The 14,792-nt window shown below is 32.9% G+C and overlaps 1 protein-coding gene across 3 annotated transcripts in view; it reads right to left on the reverse strand.

Moving 5' to 3' along the window:
• ERCC8 (ERCC excision repair 8, CSA ubiquitin ligase complex subunit) overlaps positions 1–14,792 on the reverse strand; it is a 58,468-nt gene that overhangs the window by 34,442 nt on the left and 9,234 nt on the right. For 2 of the 3 annotated variants that reach the window (XM_031965356.1, XM_031965363.1), the window contains exon 4: positions 5,354–5,477. In XM_031965356.1, coding sequence (XP_031821216.1) covers positions 5,354–5,477 — 124 coding nt within the window. Of the gene's footprint in view, positions 1–5,353; positions 5,478–8,438; positions 8,482–14,792 lie in introns of all 3 variants that reach the window. The other variant, XM_031965367.1, reaches the window with a different exon arrangement.

Raw genomic sequence — 14,792 nt, forward strand, 5'->3', positions numbered from 1 at the left:
TATTTTTTGGTTAAGTTGAGGCTCTAAGTATTCATTTTTGAAGGATTTAAATAAATTCACATATGTTAAAACTATAAGGGGGAAATTAGGGATGATGAGGCATAAGCCATTCCTTGTGAGGTTCATGTCAGGGAGAAAAATTATGAAATTACATATAAGTGGCACTTTCAGATATGAGGTTGAGCTGACTGGACCAGTATGCTACTTCTTGGGAAGGGAAAAAAGAAGTGAGGGAGAAGAAAAGGGAAATTATATTGGCATAAAGTGAATGAGTTCCTCTAACACTGATACAGTAGATAGAGCATTGGACTTCAAATCAGAAAGACCTAGGTTTAATCTTCACATGAGATTGTTACTAGATTGATAACTTACAACCTCTCTGGGCTTCAGTTTTCTCAGCAACAAAATAAAATGGATGGTCTGAACAACTTCTAAAATCTCTTCCAGCTCTAAATTTATAATCCTATGATTTTTATTTATATGCTAGCACAGCAAAATTGCTTCACAGAAAGCCTAAATAGATGAAACATTAATTTCTGTTCTTAAAGAACTGAGGATTTGCCTTACCTTCATTTTTAATGGCATGTTTTAAACAAAGACAAATAATTTAAAAGTAGAAAAAAGACAAATTTTCAAAATGATCTATCAAATATTTTAAAAGTTTTCTTCTTGAAATCTAGCAAAATAAATTGTGCTTACAGTTGTCAAAATTAGAAAAAGATTTTTTTATTACATAAACAACACATTTTTATTGAGTTCCTCTATGTTGAGTACATACAGAAAAATATTCAAAGTAATACGCTGTATTAGGAAAGAAAAAAATAAAAGCAATGGACACATTTTCATTTTTTGATTGAAAAAAGTTCCCTTTTGCAACCTTAGGGTGGCAGTCACTGCTTCTTTCACTAGGAACCTCATAATTGTATTCCTTATCAAAAAACATTATAAACTAAGAGAATCAGAGCAAAATAATGCTGCAAAATTCAAGGGTAATACTTAATAAGCTATTAGCTAACTATATTAGACATAAATCTTTCATGATAAAATTATAAAAAAAATCACTTCAAAAATTATTTGAAGAGTATATTTCCTAACTCCATAGAAAATTTTCCTATAGGATTTTAGTATGACTTTACAAAATTGTTTTTATAGAAATTCCTAAGCATTTCCTCAGTTGTACAAAACTTTTCAAGAAAATAGTCAAGATTGACAAAAATTTGATTGTTGTCTAGCCTTCTAAACTCACCTATACAAGACTGCATTAGTCCTCAACAACAACACAAAACCCCCACAATTCCTTAAATAACTAGCAGTAGCAAACTGAAAAAAAAAATATTGATTCTTATTTTTTGGCATTGGCACATTCCTAAATTCTATTTTTCTTGTTACCTAAGTCTATTCAAATATGGCCAAGATCAAAATAATGACAGTAATCAAGTATTATTTAATTCTGAGCCACAAAGTTGCTCTTGTACTTACTTACTGGATCATCCCTTAATTCCTTAAATAATTAGCAGTAGCAAATTGAAAAAAAATATTGATTCTTATTTTTTTTGGCATTGGCACTTTCCTAAATTCTATTTTTCTTGTTACCTAAGTCTATTCAAATATGGTGCAGGTCAAAATAATGACAGTAATCAAGTATTAATTAATTCTGAGCCACAAAGTTGCTCTTGTACTTACTTACTGAATTATCATACAAGAATTTCAATTAGCAAGGGCATGTTACTATATAATTTTAATTAGCAAAGGCATGTAACTATAATGTTCACTAGTAATTTAGATTCATATTTTTATATTGATCAATATTATTTATTCTTGCATTGAATAACTGTTAAATCTATTTTGTGCCTAAAGGTGCTAGAAGCTATACAAGAAATACAGAGTATAGAACAGTCATTTAGTTTGCAAGATAGATTATAATAGTCATTTAACAAAACAAATAATATACAAGTAGATGGTAAAGACAAAAGAAATTCAGAGAAAAGGAAGACTATTTTGGATAAGAAAATTTCAGAAAGGAAAAAGGACCATCAAAATTAATGCTTGAATTTAGATAATAGTCTTAATTCTAAGACCTGAGGCTGCATATAAAGACTAATGACCCATAAAGGTCCTGCAATGTTTAGTAGGGGATCAACCTAGACAGCAGGAGAGAGTAGCTTTGGAATATCAAGAAATAAGATGGCAGAAAGTAGACATTGCCTAAATTCTTTCTAGCTTCCCTCGGAATGAACCCTAGATCAAGTCTCTAAACAGATTTTTGGAGTATCAGAACCCACAAACATTCAGCATGGAATAATTTTCCTACTTAAGATATCTTAGAAGGACTTGTGGAAAAGTCTATATCATTGGGCAGGGGTAATATAGCCCTATACTGGCAAAGAGAGGCCAAATATGGGAAGGGCTGGAAAAGAATCTAGTGGGAGGCTCTTAGCCAGAATACTGTAGCGCTGGTGTCTTGCCTCAGGTGGCCAGTAGATCAGCAGATCAGTTGTGAGACCTCCAACTTAAGTATAGAAGGTAAACTGTGAGCCCTGAATCGCAGCCCTGATCGTCCAGGATCATCCAGTGCAATGGGAAAGTTTGCAGAACGACCAGTCCCAGCCCCAGCCCAGCCCTCCTGCAAAAAAGCTTGGGACAATTTCTCTTGGACCTGAGAAGCAGAGATCAACTTTTTAAAATGAGCAAAAAAAGCAAAAAAGAACTCTTATCAAAAGCTACTACAGAAACAGGGAAGATCAGAAGACAAATCCAGAAGAGGACAGCAAAGACAAAAAGCTTTCACATGAAAGTTCAAAGAGGCATATGAACTGGTCTCCAGCTCAAAAGGTTCTCTTGGAAGAGTTCAAAAAGGATCTTAAGAGAACTAGAAGGAAAATGGAAAAACAAATGAGTGTTATGCAGAAGTATGAAAGGTTGGGGGAAGGAGCCAATAGCTTAGAAAAGGAAACACAGAAATTAATTGAAGAAAACAACTTAAAAATTAATTTGGTGAAATGGAAAAAATATATATTTAAGAAAATAGTTTCTTAACAAATAAATTTGGCAAAATGGAAAAAGAAAGCAACTCCTTAAAACACAGAATTGGCAAAATAGAAAAAAAAATCCACTGAACAAAACAACTTTTTTAAAAGTACAACTGACCAAATGTAAAAAGAGGGGAAAAAAAGCTAAATGAAGAAAATAATTCACTAAATATAAATTAGACAAATGGAAGTGAATGACTCAATAAGACATCAAGAATCAGTCAAACAACCCTTCTCCTCCCCAAAAAAAAACCCCAGAAGATGTAACATACCTCAATGGAAAAACAACTGACCTAGAAATAACTGACCTAGAAATAGATCCAGGAAACAATCTAAGAATTACTGGACTAACTGAAAGCCATAATGGGGGGAAAAAAAAAGCCTGGACATCTTTCAAGAAATCATCAAGAAAAACTGCCCTAATATTCTAGAACTAGAGGATAAAATAGTCATTGAAAGAATCTGCCAATCACCTCCTTGAAAGAGACCCTAAGATGAAAACTCTAAGGAATATTCTAGTTAAATTCCAGAATTATCAAAGTAAGGAGAATGTACTGCAAGAATAGTACATTCCTTCAAGCCTGAAGGAAACAATTCAAATATTGAGGAGTCACAATCGGGATTATTTAGAACCTACCAGCTTCAAAGAGCCTGGAATATGATATTTCAGAAGGCAAAGGAGCTTGGATAACCAAAAATCTATCCAGCAAAACTAAGCATTATCTTTCAGGGGAAAAGATGGGCATTCAATAAAAGAGGATTTTCAATCATTTTTGATGAAAAGATCAGAGCTGAACAGAAAATATGATCTTCAAATATAAGACTAAAGAGAAGCATAAGAAGGTTAAAAAGGTAAAAAGGGAAGGAAAAAAAGTTTTTTAAATATTAGGGAAGGATTAAATGAGATAATATATAAGAATTATGTAAACTATAAATACTTTGATATTTCAAACATCTACAATTTTGCTACCTCTCCATTGATATAGATCACAATCCCTCAATAGATGGTCTCTGAGTATTTGGTGGACAAAAAATTCATTACCCTGTGACTAATGAGGTATCAGAGTTCCACTGTACATAGCCAGGGTGATCTTTAGATAATAAGTATATAATCCATTCCTGTTTCTCTATTCAAAACCTTCCAAGTTCAGTATTAGATTATCTCTGCTGGCAGCTTTTGAGAGACCAGGGTTGCCTCCACACCAAAAGGAGATGCCAGAATAGAACTTTAATAATCTGTAACATTATAGAAATGTAAGCTATCAATATCAAGGTGGACATTAAATGCCAGACTGAGAAATTCCTCTTATAAGATGAAAAAAAAATTTTTTTTCAACAAAAAAGTAACATGATAAAGTCATGATTTTAGGAAGATTCATCTTTGGTGACAGGAATAGACCAAAGGGAGAGATAATAGAAATAGGGAAGGAATTAGGAAGCTATTTAGTTATGAGGAAGTGAGGGTCTCATTTAGATGATGGCAACAATAAGAAAGAAGAGATAAATGAAACATTGTTAAGGGAAGAATTTACAGACTTAGTGAACAACTAAGCTTTAAGGAATAAAAGATAATGAAGAATTAAGAAAATCTTCAGAAAGATTTCCAATTAAAGCAATTAATAGGACCATAAATAGAAAGAGGAAATTTGAGAATTGAAAACTCATGAGGAGTTTTGGATATACTGAGTTTGATGTGATGACATCAAAGGCAAGAGGAACTATAGGCCTGCCAAATGTGTGCATACACATGCACACACACATACATGCACGTGTACAGCCATGTGTGTAAAAATTTTATTGATTAGAGGAAACTTTTGGGTAAAGAATTTCTACCGATGTAGATCAACATCTTTGAAAATTACAAAGAAATTTACAGTATAATTACAGTAGTTGAAAATTACAGTATAATTTAGAGAGTTTTTCTACACTTTAGATGCCTTTATAATTTAGTTTCTAAAGCACTGAAAAGTCAAATGACCTGTAGTCTTGGGCCAAAATCTAGCTTTACTCTCTATGGTACCATATTACTTTTCTTGCCTATTTTTAAAGAAGTGAGATTATTAATTATAATAATGATAGATTTAAATGAATACATCTGCCTATACATAAATATCAGGACTAATAATCTTTCCTTTTAGAAACTGGCAATAAAGATGAATAAAATAATTTCCCCAAAAGATCACATGAATTTTCACTGTCGCTTATATTTAATAAGCTGTATTAGTTTTCAGTGTTGTCAGAATTATCAACCTTGATAGCAATATCAATAAATAGACCAAGGATTGAATTAATCTTTATCCTTTTAGCAATTTAAATACACTTACTTGTAATGTGTTTGTGTCCCATATTTTCAGAGTTTTATCAAAAGAGCTTGAGGTGAACATGCCAGTATCATGAGGATACCATTGTACTGTCTCAACACTGTATTTGTGAACATCAGGATGGTTTCTACAAAGCAGGAATAGACAATATTAGGTTCCAAATGTTTCAAACAAAACATTATTCTTCATCCTAACATCACCAAACTGACTTCATCACTCAACTGTACCTGCTCACTTCAAAGTTACCAGTGATCAAATAAATTCTTTTGATTTTTTTAACATTATCATAATTTCCCATATCCCCCTCCCACAAGCTCCTCCACCTCTGCCTCCTGGAAGCCATTTCAAATAACAAATGATATTTTTTTAAGGACACAATTTTTAAAAAGTCAGCATCAATGATCAACAAATATAAAAAGTCTAAGTCTAAAAATATGTACAATGTTCAACTCTTTTGGCTCTCCTACTTTTCTGCAGAGGGCCAAGGGAAAAAGTGTCTTCTCACATGTCTTCTCACATTGCTCTATTCTTTTATAATTTCACAACATAAACTTTTGAATTTTTGTATGTGATTTTCCTTTCCTTTTACATGGTTGTATATTACATATTATGTATATTGTCTTCTTAGCTATCAGTTTAGATACATCTTTCCTTGCTTCTCTGTATTCATCATAATCATCTCTTAGAACACAGAAACATTACATTATAACTGAGGACTCTTTGTGCAGTATCACATTTCCTAATTGATAGGTATATAATTTGTTTCCTATTCTTATCATCAAAAAATGCTGCTATAAATATTTTAGCATATATGGTGACTTTTTTATTAATGGTTGCTTTGGGGTATAATCACAGTAATGGAATCTCTAGGTCAACAGTCACTTTGATTTGCATAATTCCAAATTACTTTTCAAAATGGTTGTATTAATTCACAGTTCTACCAACAATGTGCCAGCATAGCTATCTTTCCACAACTTTTCTATATTGAATATTCTAATCTATGCCAATATAAAAGACATTATATGTAAGGTGAAACCCAAGAGTTCTTTTGATTGACATTTTTCTTATTAATGGTTTGGAACTTTTTAATGTTTTAAATTTGCAATTCTTTTTTGGAGAATTACTTGTTCATATCATTTGACAATGAATCTACTATGGAATGTTTTTTGGCTTTACATGAGTGTTTATTAATTGATTATATATATATATATATATATATATATATATATCTTAAATATTTACATATCAGAGAAATTTGATGTAATGATTACTTTCCTTTTTAGCCCAGGTACATTAATTTCACCAACGCATAAGTTTTTCAGCTTCATATAATCAAAGTTATCTATTTTATCTTTTGTAATTGCCTTTGTCCCTTGTTTGGTTCAAAATCTATTTCATACTCATAACTATGACAGGTATGTAATTTGGTTCACTTCTAATGTTTTTTAATAGTATGATCTCTAAAATTAAGGTCACATTTCCATTTAAAATGTATTGTGAATATGATATAAATGCTGGTCTAAACATACTTTCTGCCAGACTGCTTTCCAGTTTTCTCAGGAGTTTTAATCAAATAGTATTGTCTTTCCTAAGTAATTTGTTTTCTGGTTTATTGAATTTTATTCTTTCTAATTTTCCCTTGTCTAATCTATTCACATCTAGCTACCTTTTGATTTTTTTTTTAACCATTACCAGAAAGTTTTGATGACTGCTACTTTAAATAGTCTGAGGAATGGAAATGCTATTCCGCCTTTCTCTCTTCCTCTTTTCATCATTCTCATGAATATTCTAGATCTTCTGGTGTTTCCAAGTGAATCGTTATTTTATTAAGTTCTATAAAATATCTTTGATAATTTGATCTATATAGCATTAAAAACATAAATTAACTTTGGTAGCACTGTGATTTTTATTATATTGGCATAGCCCAGTCATGAATATTGAATATTCTTACTGTTTTTAAAATTGCTCTTTATTTCCTTAGTAGTACTTTGTAATTAAATTTATACAAGGCATTTTAGTGCTTTGGTAGATTGATCTCCACACATTTTATAAATTTTGTTGTGATCTGAAATTGAATTTCTCTTTCTATTACTGACTCTTGGTTTTGCTATTTTGCTATTACACAGAAATGAGTTTGATTTTTGAAGGTTTATTTTGTAGTCTACAATTTGGCTAAAATTATTATTTCAGTATTTCTGTGGATTCCCTAGAATTTCCCACTAAAAAGTATCATATTATTGGCAAACACGGGTGGTTTCTCTCTTCTCTTTAGTTATTTTTATTTATTGTCTTTAATTTATTGTCTTAAAACCATTGCTAGAATGTCTAAAACTATATCAAATAATAGTGGGGAAAGTGGACATCCTTGGTTTACTCATATAACCAATGATCTTTGAATTGTCAAATCAGATGGTCTTTTCTAACTCTCCTTCTAGATACTCAATCTTCTCTGGATTTTCCATACATTACTGTCTTGGTTTGCCTACTACCTGTCTAACTGTTCCTTAGCCTACTTTATTGGATCATCATCCATACTATATCCCTTAATTCAGAGTTTTCTGAATGATTCTGTCTTGGGTCATAGTCTTTTATTCTTCTATATTCTTTCTTGGCAATCATATAAGTTTCCATGAGTTTAACTATCAAATCTATAAAATGACTCCCTAATCTTTATATCTAGCCGTAGTCTCTCCCTTGAACCTTAGTCTTTTAGCACCAATTAACTAACTATTGAAATAATAAAATGGAAGTCCCAGAGACATCTTAAACACAGTAGATCCAAATACTTTGTCATTGCTGTCTGTCCTTCTCTACTCTCTTCTAAACTTTCCCATTTTAGGAAAAAAGGCACAAATGCCATTCATCTCAGGTTCATGATCTCAAAATCAAACTGGACTTCTACACCTCTCCACACACACAATTAGCTGCCACATCTTGTCATTTCAACCTTTAAAGCAAAATTTTCTAAATCTTTCTTTCCAAATACAAGGCTAACATCTAAGTTAAGGTCTTCATCACTGTAATAGTTTCGTAAATGCTTTACCCTTTATTTAAATGCCAGTTTATATTTCTAAGATAGAAGACTGACCTTGAAACCCTCCTGATTAAAATTCTTCAAAGCGTCCTAGGACCTGTAGGACCAAATACCATCTCTTCAGTTTAGCAATTAAAGCATTTTACAATCTGGCACCTCTCCTACCTTTAAAGAATGATATATTCCCCTTTATGTATGCCATAATATAAACAAAATGGCTTATTAGCTATTCTGCCAATGGAGAGGCCTATACTAGAGACAAATTTCCCTTTACCCTCTCAGGTTCAGATCAAGGGGTAACTCTTAGTCTAAACTGTTTCTGATTCCTGCATCTTCTGCCCCATTTATTCTTGCTTCTCTCTCTTGAATTATTTTACATTCACTTATCTGTATATTTATTGTTTCCCCAAGAAGACAAAGTTTCTTGAGGACAAGTTTTCATTTCTGTCTAAGTACTTCTAGAGCAAAGTTTCTTTAAACTGTGAGTTACAACTCCATAAGGGGTCTCATAATTGAATGCAGAGGTCAGGAAACTATGATTTATTTTCAGTAAATGTTTGATTTTGTACACATATACTTGGGGTCATGTAAAAATTTCTTGAGCAAAAAGGGATTGTGAGTGGAAAAAGTTTTAAGAAGCCCTGCCCTAGACCAAACATAATGCTTTATATATGTTAAGTACTTAATAAATGTTTTGGGCTTCATTTGATCTACAGCTATGGTTTGGTATAGGGAACTAGTGAGGAAACTCCTTTTTATCAATTAAGAACATCCACTGTTTTGCAACTTATATCCTAAGAGAATTACCTGGTGCACTCAAAGCCAATATGTGTCAGAGGCCAGCCTCAAACCCAGATCTTCCTGACTGAAGTTCGCTCCCAATCCATTATGTGAATCTGCTTACAACTGTTTACTAAATTCAATTCAATAAGTATCAGAGTAGGACTTTAGTGCAGAATAATACACATTAAACACTGAATTAACAATAATTTACTTTTCCTTCTTTTAATTTAGATGATCTCTTGGTGGATGATTTAGATGCCCCAGAATTCTTTAAAAAAAACCTGTCACAGAAAATATGAACTAATACTTCTTTAAATTTCTCTAGGAACTGGAGATTCTTAGAACAACCTTAGAAGAGACTAACTCAGAATTTTTTTTTTTTTTTACTTTTCTTGCTTTTTCACCTCTGCTTTGGATATGATCAAACATAGGTGACTAGAATAAAGAGCAGAGCTTCACATTCCCAGTAGAAACAAAAATATCAGACTTAGAATTATAAACCAGGTGCAGATACTGGATCCACCAATTAATCCCTCATGGGGATATTACAGAGATCAAATAAAACAAAGTGAAGCATTTTGTAATTTTTAAGGCCTACCTAAATATAAGCAATTTAATCACAAAATATTCTTATGGTCTAAGAGACATTCTCAAAAAACTCCCCCCCCCCAAAAAAAAAAAACAAAAACAAAAAAAACAAAAAAACCTGCAAAAGCATGGACAAGACATCCTATCTTGTCTAACTGGTGTGCTTGCTGTGAATATTAACTGAAACCATTTAATCAACAGATTAAAAACAGGAAACTGAAATATGGGTCTAATTAAGTGGCTTTGAATGAATAGAACAGTTAAAAATGTAAACTGCCTTATTATCTATTCAGTCCTCAAAACATTTTCTTTAAATCAGAATCAAGTTTAACTCTAGATTATTTTTTTTCATTTGGGTGAGGAAATCATAAAATCTTTAGAGAAGATGACTCAACCACTATAATGAGTTAAGTAGAATTCAATTCAATGAACATTCATTGAGTACCTACTATGTAAAACTATGTCCTATACAGAGAAAAAAGTGGAGGTAGGAAGACTTTTTAGGAGGCTGCTGCCAAAAAAGTCCTTATAATTAGGGGCAGAAAAAAAAGCAGAGGAATAGAGAGATGATGGATTTGAGGACTACTTAGAAAGTAAGTTTAAAAGAATTTGTGAAATGATTGGATATGGCAGATAAGATATAGAAATAATGTACTATTAGCTACTAATGCAATATTCCTAATGAAGACCATATGCACTGTATATTAAGAATATAAATTAATATGAAAAGCAGCAAGGTATAATGGTTAGACTAGTAGACTGTGCATTGGGAAAATCTGACTTCAAACCCCCACTTAATATCTTTTAGTTGGGAACATGTAGACAAGTCATTTAACTTCTCCGAGTATCAGTTTCATCATGTGTCATTTGATATAACAACTTTCTTTATCTATATACCTAACTGTGTTTTACAGAATTTAAAGTACTGTGCAAACAATCAGTTATTATTACATGAGGATATTACATTATTACATGAACCTGAAGCAGGAAGCAGAGTGGAAAACATTTAAGTGAGGATCAACGGAAGAAAAAAAAGGAGTAATAAAACTGTGGAGAGACATTACAATTACTTTAGCAGAAGGAGGATATACTGATTGTTTGGAAAACAGATCCCATACCTGGCACTGAGGCACGCTAAGAGAGTGATAGAAGACTTCAAATATCCAGACAACTATTTTTCTGCTAAAAATACAACAGCTGATAAATTTTTAACTTGCCCTACTAATAATCTGATTTGTAAAAAAGTGAGAGGATATGATAATCAGAAGTACTGTTTGGACCCAATTCTAACCAATTAAGTGGAAATTACTACCAAAGTAGAAATGATGATCTCTTGGTAGGAGACCATTTAAACAAAATAGTGATAGTAGGCTTTCAGATAGATAAAGTATTGTTAATTATTTACTATATGCAAGGCACTGTATTAGATATTGGTGACACAAATACAAAAAAGCAAGACAGTTCTGTACTCAAAAAGTTTACATTCTAATGGAATAAAGGGGAGCTAGAAAATGGGGGAAGTGAAGGCCGATGGTCTGAGTTGAAGAGTGTTTTGGCCCTTTTAAGATTTTCAAAGCACTTCGTATACGACAATCTGTGAGGTAAGTAAAATAGGTACACATACTGTTATCTGCATGTTAAAAGATAAGAAACTAGAAGATTTGAGAGGTTAGGTGACTTAGATAAAGTTTCCAAGTCTCAGCTATAGAGCCCAGATATTCCCAATTTCAAATCATACACACTGTCTCTCTTTCCCATGCTGCTCTTCCCCTGAAAGGAGGTCAGAGCTGCCTGAAGCTAAGCAGTCCTATTTCTTATTAAAAAACCTGGATCTTTTCTTGAGACTGGGTTTTGGTAGAGAAGAAAGGACTATGAGACTGGCACCTGGAAATACACAGTAGAATTTAGAGCTATTAAGAACCTGCTGTCTTTCTTTTTCTATTTTGTTTTTTCTTATTTTGTATTTAAATTTTAAATAAGTTTTTTTTTTAAAGAACCTGCCAAGAACAGGATGAATTTGATTCTCTCTCAAGTTACTTTCTCCTCAGTGACCCAAAGAAGAATGTAAATTCAAACATTTACCAAGATTGTGAAGATGAGAATATGAAAAGTAAGGGGTATGTACCACTGGTAGAAAGAAAAGTCAGAAAGAAGAGCAAGGGTTTTTTGTTTGTTTTGGTTTTGTTCTTTTGTTTTTTGGAGAAAAAAATAAACTTGATTTTGGACAAGCTGAGTTTGAGGTACTAGTAGTAAGATATTCAGATTATTAGATGACATATCCTACAGGCATCTGGAGGGAAAGGATAGTTGACAGTGATAAATACTGCAGAGAACAAAAAGATGAGTAGAGAAAATATGATCAGATTTAGCAATTAAACAATTACTGATTATATTGGAGAGACCAGTTTTAGAAGAGTAATGAGACTGAAGATGGATTTAAAGGGTTAACAAGTATGTTGGAGGAAATAGAGGGATTGAATACAGTTCTAAGTGTTTTGGGGAACTGTAAGCTCTATTAAAATTTTCTTTTAAAGGGTGAAGAGACTCTAGTGCATTTTTAAGGGATAGGGAAAGAGCCATCAGATAGATAGGGAGAGACTGGAGATTAATGGGGAAAATCTGCAGTATATGAAAAGTGATGGGATCAAGGGTAAATGAAGTGTCTTGGCAATTCAAACAAACTAAATTCATTTCAATTCATAAAAAATTGAAATTAAAAGCAGAAAAAAAGAGGGAGCTCTTGGTTAACAGTTTTTATTTTCTTAGTGAACTATAAATTGAGTTCCTTAGCAGAGTAGTTGAAGAAAGGGATTAGTGTGAGTGGTTTGAAGGGAAAAGAGAAATTTGAAATAGCCTCCCTAGGGAATGGAAAAACAAATCAATTAGGTACAAGATAAAAGATTGTCTTCTTGTAATGAAGGTTCAGTTGAAATTAGGTAACATTAATTTTTAGACAACCAGTTGGTCATTTTGTAGGATATTGTCCACTGCTACTCAGTCAAGCATGAGTATTAGCAAAGGTAGATGGTGGAGGTAATTTAAGGGTATAGAATAATCAAGAAGTAAAAAGAACTTTGAGAAACTTCTACCTTAAGGAACAAGGATGAAGAAACAGAGGAGGATTGGTTGAAAGGCAGAACAGACAGAGTATAATGCCTCAGAAATCAAAAGGCAATGAGAATAAACAGAGAAGAGATGGTAAATGGTAAAGAAAGATAGAGAAGGATCAAAGGGGGGTAGGGACTGAGAAAATTTGATTTGGAAATTTAAGTCATTGTTGACCTTTAAGAGATTAATTTTAAGACATGGTAAAAAGGCCATCTCCAATGGGTACCTCCAGTTTCTCTCCTCCTACTCTCTACATTATTTCACTGAAACTACTCTGTCTAAAGTTACCAAATCTCCAAAGAATTCCTGTAGCCAAATCTAATGGTTTTTTCTCTAACTCAACCTTCCTGACCTCTCTGCAGCCTTTGATACTGTTGATCATTCTTTTATCCCTGATATTCCCTTCTCTGTAGGATTTTTTGACACTTCTCTCTGCTGGTCCTCTTACATATCTAACTACTCCTTTTTCTCCCTCATTAGATGATTTCCCTCATGGAAATCATGCCTTCTAACTTCAGATGTCTCTCAGGATTCTCTCTTGGGTCCTCTTTTCTTCTCCCTCTAAACTACTTCACTTAGTGATCTCATCAGCAAAATTGATTTAATTACATCTTTATGCTAATAATTCTATCTACTTATCCTGCTCCAAATTCCCTGCTAACCTCCAAATATGTTTCAGACATCTCAAAATGGATGTCTAGTAGACATTTCAAACTCAATATGTCAAACAAAACTCATTATCTTTCCCCCAATAACCTTCCCCCACCTTCCCTATTACTGTAGAGGACAATACCATCTAGCCAGTCTCTCAGACTTGAAACTTAGGAGTCATACTGTATTTCTCACTAAATTTCTCCACCTCATCCACCCATCCCATCCAATCTGTTGCCAAGGCCTGTCAGTATGAAAACTTTTGCAATATCTCTTGAATACTTCCCTTCTCTCCTCTGACAATTTAATCACTCTAGTTCAGGCTCTTATCATCTCATGTTTGGTCTATTGCAATAGCCTGCTGGTGGGTCTGCCTGCCTCAAGTCTCTCTCCATTCCAATTCATCCTCATTCAGCTACCAAAGAAATCTTCCTAAAGCACAAGTCTGACCAAATCATTTGCCTGCTTAATAAATTCAGTGGTTTTTTATTGCCTCTAATATCAATGCTCTGTTTGGCATTCAAAGCCCTCCATAACTTAGTCTCCTCCAACCTTTCCAATCTATTTACATTTTACTCCCCACATGTACTTTTTGATCTAGTGACACTGATCTCCTAGCTGTTTTATGAATAAGAAACTTCATCTCTCATTTCTAGACAATTTCTTTAGCTGTCCCCCCACACCTAGAATGCTTTCCCTCCTGGCTTTCCTTGCTCTCTCCAATTTCCAATTAAAATCCCATCTTTTACAAGAAGCTTTTCACAATCCTTCTTAATTATAGTGCCTTTATCTTAATTATTTCCTATTTATTCTGTCTATACTTGTTTATACATATGTGTTTGTTTTTTTCTCATCTTGTAGCTTGTGATTTCCTTTAAGGCAGAGACTGTTTTTTACCTCTATATATATCCCCTGTACTTAATATGGTGCCCCACACATACTAAGTGCTTAATGTTTACTGACTAGCTGACCTGGAATCAAACTGAAAAATGGTTAGGGATCATGCATGAGTGGATGGAAACTGGTACTACCTGATGTAGACTGCTTTTTTTTTTTTTTTTAAGAAATATGATTATATAGAGAGAATTGACCCTAATTTATAAGAAATCAAGCCATTCTCCAATTGATAAATGGTCAAAGGATATGAACAGACAATTCTCAGACGAAGAAATTGAAACTATTTCTAGCCATATGAAAAGATGCTCCAAGTCATTATTAATCAGAGAAATGCAAATTAAGACAACTCTGAGATATCACTACACACCTGTCAGACTGGCT

This window comes from Sarcophilus harrisii, chromosome 1, assembly GCF_902635505.1.
Source record: "Sarcophilus harrisii chromosome 1, mSarHar1.11, whole genome shotgun sequence".
Classification (NCBI taxonomy): domain Eukaryota; kingdom Metazoa; phylum Chordata; class Mammalia; order Dasyuromorphia; family Dasyuridae; genus Sarcophilus; species Sarcophilus harrisii.